Source organism: Heptranchias perlo, chromosome 15 (genome assembly GCF_035084215.1).
Source record: "Heptranchias perlo isolate sHepPer1 chromosome 15, sHepPer1.hap1, whole genome shotgun sequence".
In the NCBI taxonomy this organism is placed as follows: domain Eukaryota; kingdom Metazoa; phylum Chordata; class Chondrichthyes; order Hexanchiformes; family Hexanchidae; genus Heptranchias; species Heptranchias perlo.
In genome coordinates this window covers 34862868-34887771 of record NC_090339.1, presented here as the reverse complement: position 1 = coordinate 34887771, position 24904 = coordinate 34862868, and the positions used below count along the sequence as shown (strand labels likewise).

Here is a 24904-nt window from a genome sequence, read left to right as displayed (position 1 = left end):
CTAACAAAAATCTATCAAATCTCAGTTTTGAAATTTTCAATTGACCTAGCCTCAACAGCTTTTTGGGAAAGAGTGTTCTGGATTTCCACTACCATTTGTGTGGAGATGTGCTTCCTGACATCACCCCTGAATGGCCTAGCTCTAATTTTAAGGTTATGCCTTCTTGTTCTGGACTCCCGTACCAGAGGAAATAGTTTCTATCTACCCTATCAAATCCTTTGATCACTTTAAGCACCTCAATTAGATCACCCCTTAATTTTCTATACTCAAGGGAATACAAGCCTAGTCTATGCAACCTGGCCTCAATAATTTAACTCTTTTAGCCCTGGTATCATTCTGGTGAATCTGCAAGGCCAATGTATCCTTCCTGAGGCGCAGTGCCCAGAACTGAACGCAGTACTCGAATTGGAGTCTAACAGCTGTAACATAATTTCCACCCCTTTGTATTCCAGCCCCCTTGAGATAAAGGCCAACATTCCATTAGTCTTTTAAAATAATTTCAGGTTCCATTACCATAAATCTTTGAGAATCCAGGCCACGACTTGCACCTAGACCCCACAACTGCCATGGAAGAGGCTGGAAAGTCACTTCCCACTGAGTATACCAGCCTCCTCCTAGGCCAAGGTGTAGAAAGTCCCTTGCCCCAGGCTTTCTAGGGGGTGGATGGAGGCTCCACCCCATTGCAGCTCCTAATGCAAATTTCTGGCCCTTACACCACACTCCCACCGGAGTTACAGCAGAAGTGTACCATAAGAGTTGAAATTTTCACCCCCTGTTCTTTGTGTGTCTGATAGTAATCTCAAACCCTAATTTGCTAAGACCGTTTGTTCTATAACCTTGATCATGATGTGAGCACCCCACCAATCCACTGAATTGCCCTCAACATTGTCAAATATTGGATGGAAGGTTTTTTTAAATGCATATTCCTGACACCAAATCCAGTTGTTGGAACTTGTGATTACAAATGCATTTGTACTGCCGCCCAAAGCAGAACAGAGTTTATTATAGCACAGGCGGATGGCAGGTTTGAGAGGCTGTTGGAGATGAACAGAATTATGGAGCAATTAAATGTCATGACACTCTTCTAAACATGAGCTGGGATAAGGCTGCTATGCCTGTAACACATTCATAACATACCGTACATGCAGCAGAGGAAAGCAGGAAAAGAACAAGAGCACCAGAGAGGGGTTTCAATGAACAGCCATGTTCACCGTCAACGTTTCTTCGTCCATGATAATCCCACGAAATCCAGCAGTGAAACGGCAAGGGTCTCAGAAAGCGCAGAGAAAGGTATATCCTGGAAGGTAATATTATTGAAACCTTTTCATTCAAGTGGCTATTAATTCAAAGAAATAATTGGTCGAGATTCCTCTATCACTATCCCCTCAAACACAATACACGCACATACTGTGTGAGTGTGTAATGTCCAAAAGCATTGATATTTTTATACCAGATTTACTGCGAGATTTTGCGTACACTTACAAAGTGCACTATTCTGTGTAAAGTGTTGTGATTATAGGGGGGGGGGTCGTAACTCATGATTTCAGAGAGATATGGACATGCCGTATTTGAATAGTTTTTCAAAAAAATATCACAATGGTTGGTCTCGTTCCGTAGCAGCTCTTAAGTTTGGAAATGTTTTCAGTACTAAATTATCTTCAGGCATGAGTGCCGAAGATACCTCCACACGCAAAAGAACGCTCGCGAATAAGTAGTGATTTTTAATTTTTTTGACGTTAAATGACCAAAGTAAACCTGGGAAAATGACTGCATGAGGCAGAATGGAGGAAAGCAGCGGTGGAGGGAACCGGGCTGAAGGCGATGGCTGCATTTCTGACGACCTGCCCATTCCGTACAGTTTTGAGACTCTCCAGGCACAACGGACTCGGAGTCAAAAGCAAATCCAATACTTGTTCTTGATAAGAGAAGCTGTTCTTCTGCAAGAGCATTGGTTTACATTCAGTGGACTTCACGTTTGGTCCAGAATGTGGAACGCTGTTATAAAGGCTTGGGATCCAGATAAAGCACCGTCTACTCGGTTTGTTTCTCCCGCCCCGCACTTTTCAAGCTGGATATCAACCCAGTCTGTTGGTGCTGGAAAAATTGTTCTGATGATGAGATTGACTGAACGCCATTCGTATCGTGTCAGTTACAGCTACTAAAATGAAGCTAACAAAATGTTGAGATATCTTCAGAAACTCTGGTAAAGTGCGGAAGGGACCAGTACACCCTGTTGTCATACGTCAATTAAGTGTCTGACGTTCCTGACCTCAGTAATTTTATTGAAAAAGTAGGCGTGAATCAAAAGTGGAATAATGTTGATAGAAAGCACTAATAGACTTATCATATTAGTGAAAAATAAGAGAAAAGGTTGATTTTTACATGTTAAGGACGTGTTGTCTTAATTGATGAGGAACTCGTGCAGTATTCCACAGCTGCATAGTCAAATTGAAACCTAAGTATTTTACTCCAGGTTAGACTTGGCATTAATGAATTTAACAAAGAAGATGATTTTGAATTGTAAGTATAGCAATGTTAAAAAATGAATAGTACATGGGAGTTTTATTTGTTTGACCATTGGTTATCATTTAGTGTTAGCATAGCTTAGTGGTAGCAATCTTGCCTGAGTCACAAGATTGTGGGTTCAAGTCCCACTGCAGAAACTAGAGCAGAAAATCTACACTAACACTCCAGTGCAGTACTGAGGGAGTGCTGCACTGGCGGAGATACCGTCTTTCGGATCCCATCTGCCCTTTCAAGTGGATGCAAAAGATCCCATGGCACTATTTCAAAGAAGAACATGGCAGTTCTCCCCGGTGTTCTGGCCAATGATTATCCATCAACCAACATCACTAAAACAGATTATCTGGTCAGTATCACATTGCTGTTTGTGGGACCTTGCTGTGCGCAACTTGGCTGCTGCGTTTCCTACGTTACAACAGTGACTAAACTTCAAAACTACTTAATTGTCTGTAAAGCGCTTTGGCACATCCTGAGGCTGTGAAAGGCGCTATATAAATGTACCTCTTTCTTTTTCTTTCTATTGGTTGATATATCGTAGTGGATCAGGAGGAGAGAATGGTGCGGAATGCACATAACGAGGAGGTGCATGACTTGTAGTAGGCAGCATCCTTCTGCTCTTCTACCCTGACCCCCACTGTAACTGTTTTCTAGTCCAAGTCTTTGCTGCTCTCCTGACCTGGCCCTGACTTGCACTGTTCTGTAGGACTGAACTTCTACTGCTTTCCTGACTCCAGATATGATCCTGACCCATCCTGATTCACATGAAAATGCTCATGCATAATCAATTATTTAGATTAAAGGAAAATAAGTAATCCAAGTTGTACTACAATATATTATGAGTTCTGTCCTCCAATATCCACAGACCCCACACCTTCCAAGCTCTCTCACTCAAACAGCTCTAGAATAGATTGCTCATATGTTGTAAATGGTCTGGGGGTCCATCACCTGTTCCATGCCATGCCCTGCTATGCTCTACCAGTTTAGTTCCATGCTGTGTCCAGCTATGTGCTAGTTTTTCTTAAGATGTAAAAGCAGTGAGCTTTGAGACGGGCTAATTTGGCTTATGGAAATTCCTTCCTGCAGTACATTCATTTTCCCATAATAAAATATATAATACAGAGCAATCTGCCTAATCCTTCAGTTTTCACTTCTAATTCATTCCTTGCAACATTATTAATATTTCTATTAGTACATATTTTTTGCATATATTATTTATAACAGCAACGTTCTTTGTAGAACTCATCAAGAATTGCAGAGTCTGGTCAGGTACTTACAACCGCACTCTCAAACTCCCAACTGCCTAGTGTTAGGCCCTCCATTTGCCACAAATCTTGTGCAGTTGTTGATTTGCTCAGCCACAGTCCCATCTTTCACCTTCGATGCCCTCATCCCCAGCAAAACCGTCACTGTCATCCATCCCTGTTGATCCTCAAGCACAAGCGTCATCTTGGCTCCCTCATTGGAGCATAGTATCAGGAGTAGGCCATTTAGCCTTTCAAGCCTGTTCTGTCATTCAGTGAGATTTCCATGAGCATTTTCATGGGATTCAGTGAGATTTCTATTAGGCTGATCTGTGACCTAACTCCATATACCCACCTAAGCCTCATATCCCTTAATACCTTTGGTTAACAAAAATCCATCAATCTCAGATTTAAAATTAACAATTGAGCTAGCATTAACTGCCGTTTGTGGAAGAGAGTTCCAAACTTCTACCACCCTTTGCATGTAGAAGTGTTTCCTAACTTCACTCCTGAAAGTCCTGGCTCTAATTCTTAGGCTATTTCCCAGTCCTAGATTCCCCAACCAATGGAAATAGTTTCTCTCTATCTACCCTATCAGTTCCCCTTAATATTTTGAAAACTTGAATCAAATCCCCTCTTAATCTTCTAAATTCCAGGAAATACAACCCTAGTTTGTGTAATCTCTCCTCGTAATTTAACCATTGGAGTCCAGGTATCATTCTAGTAAATCTACTCTGCACTCTCCAAGGCCAGTATATCCTTCCAAAGGTGTGGTTCCCAGAACTGAACACAGTACTCCAGGTGTGGTCTAACCAGGGCTTTGTATAGGTGTAGCATAACCTCTACCCCCTTGTGTTCTAGTCCTCTAGATATGAAGGCCAGCATTCCATTAGCCTTTTTGATTATTTTCTGTACCTGTCCGTGATGTTTTAATGATCTATGTACGTGGACCCCCTAAGCTCTTTTGAGCTTTTCACCATTTAGAAAGTACCCTGATCTATCCTTTTTAGGTCCAAAGTGGATAACCTCACACTTACCTACATTGAAATCCATTTGCCATTGTTTAGCCCATTCTCTCCCGCAAGTCAATGTTGTACTCCTTCCAATCAGATGTCCACCCCCTTCCACGGCACTGAAAGTGCCCCATCCAAATTCACAAACGACATTCTCTGTGATCATGACCATGGTGCATTAGCACTCCTTGTCTGTAACAATGGCATGTTTTCTCACTCTTGCACCATCACCTCCAGTCTCCCAAGGAGCTATCCTTGGCTGCTTCCTCTTCCTCATCTCCATGCTGCTCCTTGGTGAACCCATCCATGGCGCTGAACTATACACATTCATTTCAACTAACCGTAGTCTTTTCAAAATTGCTTTTAATGACATTCTCCATGAAACAGCTCTCTCACCCAAATGGTATTAGTGTGGTTGCTTTTTTTTAGTTGGAGTGCTTTTTGAATGATATCCAAATCTATTCAACACTTACTGGAGTAGATTTTTGAGTACTGCCTATTTATCTATTTGAAAGTGTATCTGCACTTTCTCTGCTCTGCTTACATAAACTTGAATTCCACCTCCCTCCATTGTTGACTGTTGGAAAATTTTCCATTTTTCAGGATTGTAGTTTTAAATGTTTTCATGTAGTAACATTGTAACTGTGGACATAGGTGTGAGGGAGAACAGATTGTGTCACTGTGTGCTGTAGCACGGTAGGATACAGATAAGCAAATCTTTCATCTACGTAAACCAGTGTAAAATGCTCACCAGAGGATCTGCTGATGCTTTCCTGCTGGGTATGATAGGATTTCTTTCTCTGAGTGAAGCACAAAGGTTAATCTGATGCAGTTCCACAGCAAAACAAAGGAAACTGAACATCACCACTGTGGTCAAGACTCACATCTATAGCAAGGGTAGGAATCATTCCTGCCTCCGTTATATCTTACAGGAGCCATGTTGCACAAACAGACTTCATTATTACAAATATATCCATCCAGGGGCTTGAGTGTTATAACATGTAGGATTGCATGATGTAAGTAAGTGGATGATACTGTACTGTGATAAAGTACAGTAAAACAGTTCTGCTAATTCTCCATTATGCTGCTTATCCAAACAATCATTGCTTATGTTAGACACACATGCTGGGAAGATTTGGCAGATTTCAGCACTTTTTTTCCTGTAACATTGTTAGACTCATTTTCTCAATAATGTAAAATGTGTGAGATGCTGATATGCTACTACTAGAATTGTTAGTGCACTTATTTACAAAGGCATGTTGGGTAGTATGTTGCATCCCATGGGCTATGTCTTCCGCAGTCCTGTGTAGTTTTGTTTTGCAACGCCATCCTTACTTTAGCTCAAATTATGAAGTGAGAGATAGGAACCATACACGGAAGATGAGCAGGTGTCCTCCCAGAGCTCTTGACCATCCTAAGTCATGGCTTCTGGAGGTGATTTGAGGGGACAGGACAGGGTTTGTGCTTGGTTAGCTAGCTAGTGGAAAGTTATCTTTCCTACAACTCCTGTAGAAAGTAGCAGATACAAATCTTTCAATACCGCTCCGATCAAAGAATAAAAATGCTTTACAACTACAGAACAGTGGATTGAAGCCCAAGCTAACTAGAAACTGCGCATCTAATGAAGTGATGAATTTTGGCAGTGCTAAGCAGTACTGCTAAGTGGAATGTTCCTCGTATAAGATAGGTGAGTTCATATGTTTCACACTCTAGTGCCTATACTAGGGCTTTACACAGCTATTGTGTCTAACATGCAACTCCCAGTCAACAAGAAATCCAGTCAGAACTGAGATTTGAAAGGAAGAGCTTCATGTTTGTCAGTGAGTCTGGAATTAAACTTTAATGTTGCTATAAGCAGGAGAAGTTTAAGGTGATCACAGGTGAATTTACTTCTGGCTATTGGAAGTAAATGGATTGCTTGAGTGATATCTGTCCAGTCTATTCACCAACAACTTGCATTTATTTAGTGTTTTAACGTGCAAATACTCATTCTCATGACCTATTTACGTGTACTTTAACAACTTTGTGCGTTTTTTGATAAAATGATAAGATGAAAGTAGAACGTGCGAGTGTTTTTTGATTGTTGTGGGTGCTTTACTTCCTTGGTTACGGCCAAAATGGTGTGCATTTAGTGTTCATTGTCCAAGTTTCTTGTTTACTTCAACCACATTTATACCTTTTCATTATTTCAAAGAGCTGCATCATGTCTCCTCGCCATCTTTTCCCCAGTGAAAATAAGTTTAACCACTTGAGCCTTTCTTCACAACTTGGTCCTCTAAAATTTGGAATCATCTTGCTCACTCTTTTCTGAAGCCACTTGGCCTTATCATTACTCAGTATAATCTGTTCTTATTTGTAATCCATTTGCATTCCAGTATTCAATTTGCCTTATTGAGAACTAACCAGGTGCTTTCAGGATATGATTACAAATCCTTTTCCTTTTCAGCCACTGCCAGTGGAACACAAAATAGGGCCCTTTCAAGTTATGGTCACAGATCCAGGATGCATACTTGTAACATCCTATAGAATGCCTTTGGGAATAGAACATAAATGTTTACAGTACAGAAGGGGGCTATTCCACTCATCGTGTCTGTGCCAGCTCTATGCTAGAACAATCTAAAATTAATCCCACTGCCCCAGTGTCTCCCCATAGCCCTGTAGCTTCCTCTGATTTAAATATTTATCCAATTTTCCCTTTTAAGAAATGGAATAGTCTCTGCCTCAACCATTCTGGCAAAGCATTCCACACTCTAACAATCATCTGTTGATGAAATTTTCCCACTATGGATGTTAGGCTAACCAGCATGCATTTACCAGGTTCATGTCTTGCTGCTTGCTATTCTATTTTCAAAAATAGTTAACAAAATAAACCTAGGAAACTACAGATCCATGCCCTGGAAGCAGTGCAGAGTAAGGGCACAAGGCTGGTGCTTAGTGTCAGAGGAATGAATTATGAGGAAAGGTTAGAAAAACTCACCCCTCTGCCTTAAAATGAGGCTAATAAGAGGGGACTTTATAGATCTTTTTGAGATACTAAGTGTAATACCATAAGGTTAATTTGGAGTACTGTTTCAAGTTAAACCACAACTGCACGACTCGGGGACACAGGTGGAAATTGGTAAAAGGCAAGTTCCATACTGATATAAGGAAGCATGTCTAACTGCAAAGGGTGATTAATAACTGGATAAGTCCTCTGGGTAGGGTAGTGGTAAACTCTGGGCACAGTTGGATGCTGTGATGAGGGGACTGTAGGTTTATATGGAAGGATGATCTAGATTGTCTGAATAACCTCCTTTATCTGTACTTATCTTTATGCTCTTTCAGTCCTCAAGTACTACTCAGTGTTTATAGAGCTCTGAAAAATATCAATCAAATATGGGGTATGTACTTATGCTGAAACATCCAGGCCTGGATATTCTGATCAGGTGAAATTCTGAGTGGAAGTATGGCAGAGTATGATTTGCACCCACCGAACGGGAAATGGCTCTTCCTGTCTGTTTCTGGGGTCAGCCTGATTTTATGATAAGTTCCCAACATTACTAATGCCTCTGATTAGGAGCTTGCCATTTCGGAGCGGGGACTAGTAGGCCACTAGAATTTAAAGGCTTGCATCGGCTTAAAGGGAATAGCACACGTAATATTAAACCTGCAGCAAAACTGAAAGATTTCCTGTCCCACAAGGTCTGCAGGAGGGCAGAGAGCCCCCAGATTCACTGACTAAGCTGTAGAAATGGGGCATAGTAGGGAGGTACTGTTTGGGAGAGCATGACAAAAGCCTCAAGGAGAGCAGCACAGGAGCAGTAGAAGGAGGTGGATTGGATAGTTAGTGCCAAAGAGAACACCCCACATGTAGTAACTCAGAACCAAAACAAGTTTAACAACTTTACCAGATTTTGGATTTGTTCCCTTTTAATTTGTGACAAGTGAAAGTTATTTTTAGTTTACTTCAAGAATAGTGTGTTATACCTGTGACTGGCAGTTAGAACATGTGAAGCTTTAGGAACAGGAAAACCTGAACCTTTTATAAAAAAAAAATTAATCCCATCAGCCTGTCTTCTCACCCCTCAACCCTTCTATCTCCAGAAATGCATCAAATTGTCCCTTGAACATGCTTATAATTTCCACTTCAATGGCCTCCATCTCCCCTCCATACTAGTTTTGCAAGTCTTTAAGAATGTGTAGAGTACTGAAGTGCAGGTACAGGGCAGCCATCAACAATTTGGTTTAAACAAAGGTTAAGTGTGCATATAACTGCCTTCAGCTTGAAAATGTGAAGTGCATGTTTATGACCCTTGTCGAGTATACATTACAGCATACTATTCAACAACATCCAGAAGCCAAGTCCACATACAGCTTTATCACTTTTTCTGCTACGACAATTAGACCTCAGGAGGTTCCATGGATGGTTCAGTGGGCAAATGTACCATGCTGTCTACATAGCCAACTGGCAAACTGCATAGATACACCGGCTGGATTTTCCTCCGTGACCCCGCCCAAAAAGATTCACTGCCCCAACTGGGTTTTCCTTTTGCCCCACCCCTACCGGGACCACCATTGGTCTTTTTGGTTTCCCCAATGGAGGTAGAGGGCCTTTTATCAGTCTGCTCTCCCTCCATTCCAGCCTCAACTTACCTGCTTGTGTAGGCCTCTTATCGAGGCCTACCAGGATGTTGATCTTTGGGGTGCTTTAATTGCCTGTCCACCTCTTCAGGTGCAGCACCAGGATTTCGCGGCTTGGCAGTGGCAGCTCATTTTTGGTGGCTAGAATCCTGCTAGGAACTCGGCATGCATGGGTGATGAACTGCAAGCCAAGAAATTGAGTCAGGAGTCCAGTGGCGTCAGGGGCAAATGGAAGTCCCACCAGACCAGATGACCATTACTGGCAGGAGAATCCTGGCCAATGTATTTTGCTGTTGCATTTGCCTCTTGTGTGTTATGAAATTCTCCATATTGGTGCGCATGTAACATGCTAACCCTGATGGATCTGTATCAGTGCCAGAGGTCTACTTTGCTGGAGTCATTGTGAGCTCATTACTTTTAGAGGTAGCGCTTACTGTCACTTGTGCAGAGTTATATAATGCCACCGAACTTCTTACTCCAGTGCTGCTCCATGTATCCCACTGCAGGAAGGCATTCCTTCACCATGCCCACAGATGTATCTGAGCAGTGTGTATCCATGAGGTCTTGATCCTCTCCCTCATGGTTGTCATAACCAAAGACCAAGCGAGTTGAAGCCCCACCATGACTGCATCTTGAAGCTTGAATGCTAAAATTTTGATAGCTGTGTTCGGAGCAGTCCCAAGTGATGCTTCGACTGGGTCTGTGGCCTGTGTAACTGAGGTCACTACTGTAAATGCTACAGGTGTTACCATGCATTTAATTTCAGATCATACTACAGACAACATTTTTTTTTCAAAAAATATACTTTATTCATAAAATTTGCAGCAGTACAGACCATGCAATTGTCATATCACATTCCAAACATACAAAATACAGATTATACAATTTGTAGGTTACATCAAGTACAGTTCAATGAACACATTGTACATAATTACAGTTCATGACACTCTAGGGTGCCTCATTGAATTACACTCAATACAGATTATTGATTACAGATTCATTACAGGTACATTACATCAATTTGAATTTTACATTCTGCCCGAGGGTTTTTTTTCCCTGATTGCAGACAACTGTTGCTCCATTATTTCTCTTGTGGGAGACAGCAGTACATATCTGGGCTCTGGAATCCTCCAAACTATCCAGACTGCCTTCCACTGTTGTATGCAAGTGACTTCTCAATATGCTGTAACCAGCCTCAACATGAAAGCAAATCTCCACCCTGTACCAGAAGGCCTTTCTTCAACCATTACTTCCTCATCAGTGATGAGAGCCTCAGCCTGTGATTTTTCCTAAGCATCGTTATTTACTTTCCTGCAGTGTATTTCAGATGCTTCATGATTGGCTGATATTTTTGCATTACCACGAACAAAATCGCAATCTCAGGAATTGCTTATGCTAGTGGATCATAAACTATGAAGAGAAATGGGTTTTTCTGCCATTTTTTGAATATGGTAAAGTATAACTAGAAAAGTTGCTGGAATTCCATTTGATAGAAGTGATTGGAACCTGTCAGGGCACTATCCTGATAGAGGAGCATAAGTGCATAAAGAATCCCATCTAGTAAAAATATTGTAACCAGCCAGGAAGCCACTCTCATACAGGAGCTTCGGTGCAAAAGGAAGGAATTTGTTCTATTGTAATCAAACACATCAGTAGTCATATCTGAACACTCATCCAGTAAACAGAAAATGTAAAACCTATGCTAGAAATCTGAAATTTAAAAAAAATGAAATGCTGAAATCACACAGCAAGTCTGTCAGCGTCTGTAAAGTGAACAGTCAGGTTAATGTTTTATATAGGAGTCATCATCAGCACTCAGAATTCTGATGAATGCTCCTAACTGCAGCATTAACATGTCTTCCTCTTTCAGATCTTCATCGATCAGCAAATCTAGCATTTTCTGTTTTTATTTAACGCTCACCTAGTTTGACATGTTCTCCACACAAATAGCGTTTAGAGGCTGTTTAGAGAAGCTCCTCAACAGAAGATTTGCTCAGCACATGATGGATTTTACAGAAAAAGTTAGTCAGATTTCTGCTGAGGTATGGAAAGTGTCAGGACTTTTTTGGAGAAAGGTGGTTTAACAATGAAAATATGTGTTAGTGAATTTGTTTGACCTTTGTTTAAAGTTTCTGTGAACTCTGAGGCCTTTAAAGATTTGTGGGTGGTTTAGGGAGTGAGGCCTGGCCACTCAGCGTTTCTTTGAAACAACAGCCAGAGGAAGAAGAAAGGAAAAATTAACTTATTGGGTGCCTCCCATGAGGCTAATCTGTCAGCTGCAGAGAAAAGTGGGAATGACACAGCAACTACAGCAGTGTGAAACCAAGTCTAGATTAATATAATCAGGTGAGGCGATGAGACTAACCTTCTTCATGTAGCACACTGAAACAATATGAGCAGTGTTGTTTTGAATGTCAGTCAGGTATCTTGGCTGTCATCCCATGACTGTGCTGTCAGAAGCGATTCATTTTTTTGATAAAGTGGGTTAGTGTTTCACTTCCTCAGTTTGGATTGAATCTTCAAAGTCAAAGTCATCTTGTCTTTGCTTATTTGTGACAGTGAGGCCAGCATCTTTATTCAGGGCCTTCAATCTTGATCAACATTGATTCAATCACATCTCAAGGGAGGCCAGATTGAAAGAGGCAGGACTGGTTGACATGATGTCCCCTGCCAGAAATCCCATCAGTTCCACCTTTACTGTGGTCAACTCAAAATACACCTGAATGAAGCAGGTATACTCACTATACCAACGTGGAGGTGGGAACCTAGTGCCTTTTTCTCCATTGCAGCTGATCGCAGAGCAATCAATTGTCATTGAGAGCGGCAACAGTGCACAGTAGAAGCTTTTTAAAAAAAAAAAAGTTTTACCTTCGGCCAGAACTGCCTGCCTCCTAACAAAACAGGGCTTGATGAATTTTGTTCCAAGATGTTACTCAGGATGTTACTCATAGATTTAAGCTGATTGGCGGAAAGATTAGAGGGGACATGAGGAAAAACTTTTTTACCCAGAGGGTGATGGGTGTATGGAATTCGCTCCCCGTAATGGTGGTAGAGGCAGGGACCCTCAACTCTTTATAAAAGTACCTGGACCTGCACCTAAAGTGCTGTAAGCTGCAGGGCTATGGACCGGGTGCTGGAAGGTGGGATTAGAAAGGGCACCTGGTTGTTCTTCGAGCTGGCGCGGACACGATTGGCCGAATGGCCCCCTTCTGTGCTGTATCTTTTCTATGGCTCTATGGGAAGGCAATTAATTAAGGACAGATTGATAAATAAAGGAATTTACATGAATACCAGCTCTAGACCCCACCATATACAAAAAGATATTGGGCCAGAATTTGCTGTCAAAGTAGCGGTGAGGCTAATGGTGCTCACCGTTATTTATGCACAAATGCTGCAGCAACTTCAGGCGAGGGGCAGATGCACGGTTAAACTTTGATATCCAAAAGTTGCTGTTCGAGATGCGCTGTTCCACTGTTAGCTTCACAAAAACAGCATCTCGCTGTCTTACTCACCGTTGAAATGCATTGAACAGTGTGAAGTTGCTGTATTTGCGCTGTAGATATAAACTAAACTCAACACAGAAAGTTAAGTCTTGTCTATTTCAATCAAAGTACCCTTTTAAGGACGTGATAAGTGTTAATTACTGCCAGTCAACCTCTCTGGCACTGAAAATGAACTATTACAAGTGTGGAGTTTCATTCCATCAGGTTTTAATTGTTGTTGAGACTAGATTTTAAAAACATAAAATGTTTTTAAAAATTTTCACTTTTCCTTTCTTTCTCTTTTTTATTCTCTGTCTTAATCCAATCTTTCTTTCCCTCTCTTTATTTCTCTTTTGGTACCTGATTTGACATTGAATTCACTCACTCTTATTTACACTTCCTTCTCAGTCTTTGCACTGTTAATTTCACAATCCTTCTATAGGATTGGTTAAAGAGATACACAGTTGCTTGCCCTGTTCACTCAGGTCCCAGATGCCCTGTTTCCCTTGCTGCAATGTTATCACCTCGCACTTAAATCTTGCAAAAAAAAATTTAAAACCTAAACGTGCAAGGGCAAGTCCAACTAATGGCAGATGCTGTTAGATGCCTTGCTACAGCAAATAATGACCCAATTTGTTTATTCACAGTACCTCCTGAGAATGCGAACCTTTCAAAATTGGGTGCCTGTTTATAACACACTGCCTCCAACATGAAGTGTTGATGTCATTAAATGATCCTGTTTATGCAGAGCTGTCATCTGTAAGACGCATGAAAATATTTATTCCACACTGACTCCAGAAACACTAAAAATCCAATCAATGTGCAGTAGCTACTTTTCTCTCTTACTGGAGTAAGAGAGAAAAGAAACTTGCATTTATATAGCACCTTTACATCCGCACAGCAAGGTTCCACAAATAGCAATGAGATAAATGACCAGATATCTGTTTAGTGGTGTTGGTTGAAGGATAAATGTTAGTCAGGACACCGGGAGAACTCCTTTACTCTTCTTCGAAGAGTGCCATGGAATTTTTTCTATTTCTTTAATAACTTTGATCAAAACAAAGGGAAACTTATAAGACTAAATTATAATATTATTACATCCTCCTGAGCAGGCAGTTTATCCAAAACGTGGCACTTCTGACAGTGCAGCACTCCCTCAGTACTGAATTGTTAGCTTAGATTATGTGCTCAGTTCTCTGGAATGGGGCTTGAATCCAGAAACTTCTGACTCAGAGGTGAGATCGCTACCACTGAGCCAAGGCTGACATCTTGGTAAAAGCAGCAGAAAAAAACCTCCAGAATAGGACAGTAGTTGTAAGACCTCCTGGCAGTTGTGTAAAGCTGAGTGTAAATCAGTTGATTCAGTGCTATCTTGTTGGACTGTGTCAGCTTCACTTCTCGGGTTGTCACACTGACCATTAGAAAAAGTCATTTTTTACTGTCATTGTATTCAGAAAGAATGAAACAGCACACATTATTGACCGTTAGAAGAAGGTGGGGAAACACTATTGAAAGGTGCCGCTTGTTCCGCCACAGCATGATTCTGCATTGTGATGCTCCTATACTCAGGTCATGGTACATTCACTTACTCACACTCATTCGCCACACTTGGTGACCATGCTTCCTGACGATGTGCTGAAGTAATCGTACACTCCGCATGCTGCTCTTTCTCAGTCCTGTGACCCTACAATGTGATGCTCGTAAACTCTGCTCGCTGCACATTCTCACTCTCCTCACCCTACACTGTGATACTCATACACTCTTCTCACTGCTCCTTCTCAGTCCTATAAAAATTATAATTAGATCAGGTCAGTACAAACATTTCGTCTTTTTGGCCTTTGTGTGCATCATGTGGCCCTGATGGCCATGTATAAACCTGGCTTTGGGGAAAATGGCAAAAATGGGCTGGTGCTAGCCTATGATTCAGACGCACCTGCACCAGTAACTTGGAGGCAGGCTATGCTGAATATTGTTGTGGATGTTCTGCCTCCTGATTTGAATCAGTTATGGTCACTTGAAAAGCTTGCCAAGTGAGCTTGGCCTGCAGCATACTTTTGCTGGGAAGTGTGAAATCCTTTGAACTAACAGCTTTTACAGGGAGGCAACTAGTCATTGAAGGGGAAGTTGTGGTGGTGACCAAAAGGTGTACTAATTCTTCACAGCGGAGACATTGCTCCCTTTGATGCTAAAGAGTTGGAGGTCCTGCTGCAGGAGATGCACAAAAGGAAAGTGGCCCTTCTAAGGATTAAATGCCACCCTCCAGTAAATGCACAAGTGCAAGCTGCATGGAGGGAAGTCACTGACCAAATCAAAGTAGTCACACAGGTCCCTTATAGTTGGCTGAAAATGAGGAAGAAATTTGCTGATATCAGGAGCAAGCAGAAGGCAGATGGGAGGGAAAGTAGAGAGTGAGGAGGACATAAAAAACCTGCAAGGGGATATAGACAGGCTGGGTGAGTGGGCGGAGATTTGGCAGATGCAATATAATATTGGAAAATGTGAGGTTATGCACTTTGGCAGGAAAAATCAGAGAGCAAGTTATTTTCTTAATGGCGAGAGACTGGAAAGTACTGCAGTACAAAGGGATCTGGGGGTCCTAGTGCAAGAAAATCAAAAAGTTGGTATGCAGGTGCAGCAGGTGATCAAGAAAGCCAACGGAATGTTGGCTTTTATTGCTAGGGGGATAGAATATAAAAACAAGGAGGTATTGCTGCAGTTATATAAGGTATTGGTGAGACCGCACCTGGAATACTGCATACAGTTTTGGTCTCCATACTTAAGAAAAGACATACTTGCTCTCGAGGCAGTACAAAGAAGGTTCACTCGGTTAATCCCGGGGATGAGGGGGCGGACATATGAGGAGAGGTTGAGTAGATTGGGACTCTACTCATTGGAGTTCAGAAGAATGAGAGGCGATCTTATTGAAACATATAAGATTGTGAAGGGTCTTGATCGGGTGGATGCAGTAAGGATGTTCCCAAAGATGGGTGAAACTAGAACTAGGGGGCATATTCTTAGAATAAGGGGCTGCTCTTTCAAAACTGAGATGAGGAGAAACTTCTTCACTCAGAGGGTGGTAGGACTGTGGAATTTGCTGCCCCAGGAAGCTGTGGAAGCTACATCATTAGATAAATTTAAAACAGAAATAGACAGTTTCCTAGAAGTAAAGGGAATTAGGGGTTATGGGGAGCGGGCAGGAAATTGGACATGAAGCTGAGTTCGGATCGGTCAATGCCCTGTGGGTGGCGGAGAGGGCCCAGGGGCTATGTGGCCGGGTCCTGCTCCGACTTCTTGTGTTCTTTAGATTTGTGGTTGGGATCAGATCAGCCATGATCTTATTGAATGGCGGAGCAGGCTCGAGGGGCCGATTGGCCTACTCCTGCTCCAATTTCTTATGTTCTTATGTTCTTATGTTTTTGTACACATTTCTTATGAGCCCATCAACCATAGCACAATCCTGTCAGAATTTCTGTACCTGATGTGAGATACCATTTGTAGCAACCATTGCCCTTTTACACCTACTCTTTCATTGTGCCAAAGCTGTATGGCACACTTGAAGGTGGAGGTGGTAGCCAAGGTACAGCAAAAGGATGCTGAGGTGTCCAGGCCAAGATTCTCTTTTGCTATGAGAGGGTTTCAAGTTCAAAATTGTTATCCTTATTTACACGTCCCTTCCTAACTCTGCAACCTCCTCCAGCCCTGCACCCTAGTCCACACCCTTCGGTGGTCTGACTGGCTTCCTGTGCATCCCACTTTCCTTTTGCTCCATCATCAGTGGCCGAATCTTCAGCCATATTGGCCCTATTTTTGGAACTGCCTTTCTAAAGCTCTCCACCTTGCCCTCTATCCTTTAAAGCCTGCTCAAAGCCTATCTTTTTCAACTTTTCTTTTGACCACCTCCTAATTCTTCTGTTACTGTTTCCTGTCCAATCTTCTTTTCGAAGTGCTTTGGAATGTTCTCCTATGTTAAAGGCTGTGTATAAGTACAAGTTGTTGTTGTTACAGGGAAAGAAATCTTTATGCAGCAATGGAGTTTTGTGCTTTTCATTTTAACTTATTTCATTGATGTGTTTGGAGTTACACTCTCAATATGTAATTGATTTCCTCATTTGTTTGCTTTTTTGCTACATGTATATAACGAGAATTTCCACAAAATATTCTGTAACACTGTACCATAATTCTTAAAATTACAACAATTAGCCTGATGCTGGCTGCTTACGTTTGTTACTCTGACGATTTCTCTGTTGGAATATTGTGTGCAAGGCAGTTTGTGAAGGGCTATTTTCAGTCTGCTTTGCATTGTTGGATTGATCCTAACCTTTCATGGCCATGATGCTCAGACAAGAGAACTCACCAGAGTAAGCAATAAGAGCACAATGGAAACCAGTTTCTGGGGCTTCCTGGGTCAAATAGCCAGGGACATCCTCACAGGGACAGTCTTAAAATATTTTTTATTTTTACAGAATTAAATGATTAAACAAAAGGTACAGAAACTTTGTAAATCTTTCTTTTAGACTGAATGTGGAGTGGACTCACTGACAATATAAAGCCCCTTTCCTGTGGGCTGAATGTTTTCCCTTCACATTAGTTATAGAGCTGACCTTGGGGGTCTTTAATTGAGAATTTCACTCAGTTCAAAAATTCCGATATATAGTCATTCAACATGGTTAACCACAGAAAAGGATTTTAAAAATATTGTTGAGTGGAATTAGCTTCCAGGGACTGGGATATGGATTTTTCCAACTGTTTAGTTGGTTTGTTTCTTTCTAATGCTGTTCCTGTTTTTATTTCAGAGAACCAAGAAAGATCATTCTCCACAAAGGATCAACAGGGTTAGGCTTTAACATTGTCGGTGGAGAAGATGGTGAAGGAATTTTTGTATCGTTCATCCTGGCAGGTGGACCAGCAGACCTCAGTGGAGAGCTACGAAGAGGAGATCGGATTTTATCGGTAAGTGATAAATGTATTTGCTGAAGATGAGAAAATGCCCTTAGCAACTGTAAATTGATATCAAATGCAGCATCTATGCCTGCAGCAAACGCCACTTTGAATCTAACTGGCTTCCTGAAACTAGATTCTGTCTCTCACAAGATGAAGAGAAGTTACTCAGCAAGGTGTTGCCATACACAGAGTGATAGCATCGCAGAATGACTGATTAATCTTCAATTCCACACTATTCAAGAGAAATACCTTTTAAATGAGCGACCTTTCCATAGGATGAAGACAGCTTTATACAACAGTTAGGATGCATCATTACATGATAGGGAGGCAACTGTATGCGCGTGGGTGCAGAGATACCTTTATATGATGGTGAACACCTTTATACAAGCCAAAGCAGTTAATCATGCAGAGGAGAAATGTTTACACGAGAAGGAGGAAGCATGCTTACACAAGTGGAGCATGAGGCTGGGTGCAGCTTTAAGTGCCCTGTGAAACATTTTTGTCCTATATCAACCCAGCTTCTAGCAGGAGGTATTTCATCCAAAGAGGCCATGGAGATAGTTGATGTGCAAAATGATAATGCCAGTGCTGGGATCCTGAGATTAGGGTGAAGGTATGTTGTTGGGCAGAATGCAGGATCTTTTACTCTGCATCTAACCCATGCTATTTCTGACCTGGAAGTGCTTAATGGGACAATGTAGAGAGAGCTTTACTGTGTATGTAACCCAAGTTGTAACTGTCCAGTGAATACTTGTGACAGTAAAGAAGGAACTTTGCTCTGCATCAAACTGTACTAAACCTAACTTGATGACACAGTGTAGAGTGAGCTTTATGCTGCTCCTAATCAGTGCTCTACCTAACCATGGAGTGTTTATTGGGTCAGTATCCAATGCTGAACTTTATTCTGCATCTTAGCCCACACTACACTTGTCGTGGGTGTGCTTGTTGAAGCTGTAGAGGAGGCTTTCCTTTACATATGACCAGTACTGTAACTGACTTGGGAGTGCGTGATACTAACAATGTGTGGAAAATGTTTCATTTCTCATTGCTGACACTCCCCACTTTTGTGAAAGCAAAATTTCACAAAATCCTTTGAGGTTTGTGCACATGAAATGACCAGTACTGAACTCTAACTGTTGTAGGTGTGCAGCAACCAGTTACAGAAAATTCACATAGAATAATCACATAATCTTGACTCAGACATAAGAACATAAGAAATAGGGGCAGGAGCAGGCCATACGGTCCCTCAAGCCTGCTCCTCCATTTAATAAGATCATGGCTGACCTTCGACCTCAACTCCACTTTCCAGCCCATTCCACATATCTCTTGATTCCCCTAAAGTCCAAAAATCTATCTATCTTAGCCTTAAATATACTCAACAAATCAGCATCCCCAGCCCTCTGGGGTAGAGAATTCCAAAGGTTCACAACCCTCTGAGTGAAGAAATTCCTCCTCATCTCAGTCCTAAATGGCCGACCCCTTATCCTGCGACTATGCTGCCTAGTTCTAGATTCTCCAGCCAGGGGAAACAGCCTCTCAGAATCTACCCTGTCAAGTCCCCTCCGAATCTTATATGTTTCAATGAGATCACCTTTCATTCTTCTAAACTCCAGAAAGTATAGGCCCATTCTACTCAATCTCACCTCATAGGACAACCCTTTCATCCCAGGAATCAATCTAGTGAACCTTCATTGCACCGTCTCTAAATCATGTATATCCTTCCTTAGATAAGGAGACCAAAACTGTACACACTACTCCAGGTGAGGTCTCACCAAAGCCCTGTACAGTTGTAGTAAGACTTCTTTATTTGCTTGCTGTACCTGCATGCTAGCTTTTTGTGTTTCTTCCATGAGGAAACCCAAATCTCTCTGAATACCAACAATTAATAGTTTCTCACCATTTAAAAAAAATTCTGTTTTTCTATTCTTCCTACCAAAGTGAATGACCTCATATTTCCCCATATTACACACCATCTGCCACCTTCTTGCCCATTCACTTAACCTGTCTATATCCCTTTGCAGACTCTTTGTGTCCTCCTCACAGCTCACTTCTCCACCTAGCTTTGTATCATCAGCAAACTTGGATACATTACACTCGGTCCCTTCATCTAAGTCATTAATATAGATTGTAAACAGCTGAGGCCCAAGCACTGGTTCTTGCAGCACCCCTCTAGTTACAGCCTGCCAACCTGAGAATGACCTGTTTATTCCTACTCTCTGTTTTCTGTCCTTTAAGCAATTTTCTATCCATGCTAACATATTACCCCAACCCCATGAGCCCTTATCTTGTGTAACAAGCTTTTATGTGGCACCTTATCGAATGCCTTTTGAAAATCCAAATATAGTACATCAATTGGTTTTCCTTTATCTACCCTGCTAATTACATCCTCAAAAAACTCTAACAAATTTGTCAAACACAATTTCCCATTCATAAAACCATGTTGACTCTGCCTAATCATATTATGATTTTCTAAGTGCCCTGTTACCACTTCCTTAATAATGGATTCCAGCATTTTCCCGACGACTGATGTCAGGCTAACTGATCTGAAGTTCCCTGTTTTTACTCTCCCTCCTTTATTGAATAGCGGTGTTATATTTGCTACCTTCCAATCTCCTGGAACTGTTCTAGAATCTAGGGAATTTTGGAGGATCACAACCAATGTATCCACTATCTCTGCAGCCAACTCTTTTAGAACCCTAGAATGTAGGCCATCAGAACCAGTGGATTTATCGGCTTTTAGTCCCATTAGTTTCTCCAGTACTTTTTCTGTACTGATATTAATTACTTTAAGTTCCTCGCTCTCATTAGCCCCTGGGTTCCCTATTATTTCTGGTATGCTTTTCGTGTCTTCATAGAATCATAGGAAGGTACGGCACAGATGCAGGCCATTCGACCCATCATGTCCATGCTGGCTGAAAAAGAGCTATCCAGGTTAATCCCACTTTCCAGCACTTTGCCCGTAGCCCTGTAGGTTACGGCACTTCAAGTGCAAATCCAAGTATTTTTTAAATGAGTTGAGTGTTTCTGCCTCTACCACCCTTTCAGGCAGTGAGTTCCAGACCCTCACTACCCTCTGGATGAAAAAAATTCTCCTCAGTTCCCCTCTAATCCCTCTACCAATCACTTTAAATCTGTGCCCCCGGTCACTGACCCCTCAGCTAAGGGAAATAGGGTCCTCCCTATCCACTCTAACTAGTCCCATCATAATTTTATATACCTCAATTAAATCTCCCCTCAGCCTCATTTGTTCCAGCCTAGCCAATCTTTTCCCATAGCTAAAATTCTCCAGCCCTGGCAATACCCTTGTAAATCTCCTCTGTACCCTCTCTAGTGCAATCACATATTTCCTATAATGTAGTGACCTGAACTGCACACACTACTCAACCAATGTTTTATACAGTTCTAGCATAACCTCCCTGCTCTTATATTCTATGCCCCGGCTAATAAAGGAAAATATCTCAAATGCCTTTTTAACCACCTTATCTACCTTCAGGGATCTGTGGTTATACACTCCAAGGTCACTTTGATCCTCTACACCTCTCAGTATCCTCCCATTTATTGTGTACTCCTTTGCCTTGTTTGTCCTCTGCAAATGCATTACCTCACACTTCTCCAAATTGAATTCCATTTGCCATTTTTCTCTCCAACTGACCAGTCCATTGATATCTTCCTGCAGTCTACAGCTTTCCTCCTCACTATCAACCACACGGCCAATTTTTGTATCATCTGCAGACTTCTTGATCAAGTCCCCCGCATTCAAGTCCAAATCATTAATATATACCACAAAAAGCAAGGGACCTAGTACTGAGTCTTGCAGGACCCCATTGGAAACAGCCTTCCAGTCGCAAAAACACCCGTCAATCATTACCCTTTGCTTCCTGCCACTGAGCCAGTTTTGGATCCAAATAGCCACTTTCCCTTGGATCCCATGGGCTTTTACTTTTTTGACCAGTCTGCCATGTTGGACCTTGTCAAAAGCCTTGCTAAAATCCATTGTACACTACATCAAAGCGTTACCCTCATCGACCCTCCTTGTTACCTGGTCACAAAATCAATCAAGTTAGTCAGACACGACCTTCCCTTAACAAATCCATGCTGACTGTCCTTTATTAACCCATGCCTTTCTAAATGACGATTTATGGAGTCCCACAGAATCGATTCCAATAATTTGCCCACCATCGAGGTTAGAGTGACTGGCCTAGAATTACTCGGTCTATCTCTTTCTCCCTTTTTAAACAGTGGTGCAACGTTAGCAGTCCTTCAATCCTCCGGCACCACGCCTGTAGCCAGGGATGATTGGAAAATGATGGTCCGAGCCTCCGCTATTTCCTCCCTTGCTTCTCTTGACAGCCTGGGATACATTTCATCCAGGCCTGGCGATTTATTTACTTTCAAATGATAATCCCCTTAATGCTTCCTCTTTCACTATGTTTATCCCATCCAATATTTCACACTCCTCCTCCTTAATCGTCCCTCTCTTTTGTGAAGACAGACGCAAAGTATTCTTTAAGAACCATATCCACATCTTCTGCCTCCACACATAGGTTACCTTTTTGGTCTCCAATAGGCCCTACTCTTTCCTCAGTTATCCTCTTGCTCTTTATGTATTTATAAAACATTTTTGGGTTTTCCTTAATTTTACTTGCCAGTATTTTTTCATGCCCTCTCTTTGCTTTCCTAATTTCCTTTTTAATTTCACCCCTGCACATTCTATACTCTATAGGCTTTCTGCAGTGTTGAGCTCTTGGTGTCTGACATAAGCTTCCCTTTTTTGCCTTATCTTACCCTGTATGCTCCTCGTCATCGACGGGGCTCTAGATTTGGCAGTCCCACCCTTTTTCTTTGTGGGAACATGTTTACTCTGAACCCCTTGAATCTCCCCCTTGAATGCCTCCCACTAATCTGACACTGATTTATCTTCAAGTAGCTGTTTCCAGTCTACTTCTGCTAAATCACTTCTCAGCTTAGTAAAATTGGCCTTGGCCCAATTTAGAGCTTTTACTCCTGTTCCATCTTTGTCCTTTTCCATAACTATGCTAAATTTAACTGAATTATGATCACTACCAACAAAATGCGCTCCCACTGCTACTTCTTCCACCTGCCCAGCTTCATTTCCTAAAACTAAATCCAGAACTGCCCCCTCTCTTGTTGGCCTTGCTACGTACTGGCTAAAAAGATTCTCCTGAATGCAATTTAAGAATTCTGCGCCCTCTATACCCTCTATATCTTTTGTACTGATTGTATCCCAGTTAATATGAGGGTAGTTGAAATCCCCTACTATTACTGTCCTATTGTTTTTACACTGCTCAGAAATTTGCCTACATATTTGCTCTTCTATCTCCCTCTGACTGTTTGGGGGTCTATTGTACACTCCCAGTAGTGTGATGGCCCCTTTTTTGTTCTTTAGCTCAACCCATATGACCTCATTTGATGATCCTTCTAACATATCATCCCACCTCACAGCCGTAATTGTTTCTTTAACCAATATTGCCAACCCCCTCCTTTTTGTATCCCCCTCTCTATCTTGTCTGAAAACCCTGTAACCAGGAAAGTTGAGCTGCATTCCTGCCCCTGTTTAAGCCATGTTTCTGTAATAGCTAAGATATCGTACTTCCATATGTCTATCTGTGCCCAAAGCTCATCTCCCTTATTCACTATATTCCTTGCATTGAGGTATATATCATTAAGCACTGCCAAACTCCTTTGTTTTCTAGTTTCTAACCTTTATTTCCTCTGCCTTCCAAACTCACTTACTAATTTTCTGCCTTCTATTTCCAGCTCTGCTTCTCTCCCTTCTGAATCTACACTGACGTTCCCATCCCCCTGCCAAGCTAGTTTAAACTCTTCCCCCATAGCACCAGCAAACCTCCCTGTGAGGATATTGGTCCAGCTTGTACAGATCCCACCTCCCCCAGATCCAGTGCTAATGCCTCAGGAATCTAAAGCCCTCTCTCCTGCACCATCTCTCCAGCCACGCATTCATCTTCTCTATCCTCCTATTTCTATAATCGCTAGCGCGTGGCACCAGGAGTAATCCGGAGATTCCTACCATTGAGGTTCTGCTTGGTAACCTCTTTCCTAACTCCTTAAAATCTGCCTGCCTCCCTCTTTCTACCTATGTCGTTAGTACCGATATGGACCACAACCTCTGGCTGTTCACCCTCCCCCTTCAGAATGTTCTGCAGCCGCTCAGTGACATCCTTGACCCTGGCATCAGGGAGGTAACATACCATCCTGGAATCTCGTCTGCAGCTGCAGAGACGCCTGTCTGCTCCCCTAAGTATAGAGTTAGAGAAGACTACAGTCTTCTACTGTGAAGACAGATACAAAATATTTGTTTAATGTCTCTGCCATTTCCTTATTTCCCATTATAATTTCTCCTGTCTCAGCCTCTAAGGGACCAATGTTTACTTTTGCCACTCTCTTCCTTTTTACATACATGTAGAAGCTCTTACAGTCCGATTTTATATTTCTTACTAGTTTACTCTCATTCTATTTTCTCCCTTTTTATCAATTTTTTGGCATCTTTTGCTGGTTTCTAAAACTCTCCCAATCCTCAGGCTTACTACTCTTCTGGCAATATTATAGGCTTCTTCTTTTAATCTAATACTATCCTTAACTTCTTTAGTTAGCCACGGATGTATCACTTTTCCCGTGGAGTTTCTATTTCTCAATGAAATGTATATTCGTTGAGAATGTTGAAATATTTCTTTAAATGTTTGCCATTGCTTATCTATCATCATACCCTTTAATCTAATTTTCCAGTCTACCTTTGCCAACCCACCCCTCATTCCTATGTAATTGGCTTTATTTAAGTTTAAATTTCTGACATCACTCTCAAACTCAATGTGAAATTCTGTCATATTATGATCACTCTTCCCCAGGGGATCCTTGTACTATGCAATGAGACAGGGTTAATTGGTAATCTCACCAGTAAAGATCTAAAATAGCCTGTTCCCTGGTTGGTTCCACAATGTATTGTTCTAGGAAACGGCCTCAAATGCATTCCATGATCTCGTCCTCCAGACTACTGTTGCCAGTTTGATTTGTTCAGTCTATATATAGATTAAAGTCACCCACAATT

The 24904-nt window shown here is 41.7% G+C and overlaps 1 protein-coding gene across 1 annotated transcript in view; it reads left to right on the top strand.

The window, feature by feature from the left end:
• The first annotated feature begins 1156 nt into the window (after positions 1 to 1156).
• Positions 1157 to 24904, top strand: part of LOC137332993 (disks large homolog 3-like) — a 97990-nt gene continuing 74242 nt past the window's right edge. The window contains exons 1-2 of the mRNA XM_067997056.1: positions 1157 to 1304; positions 17673 to 17829. Coding sequence (XP_067853157.1) covers positions 1204 to 1304; positions 17673 to 17829 — 258 coding nt within the window. The 5' untranslated portion in view covers positions 1157 to 1203. The remainder of the gene's footprint in view (positions 1305 to 17672; positions 17830 to 24904) is intronic.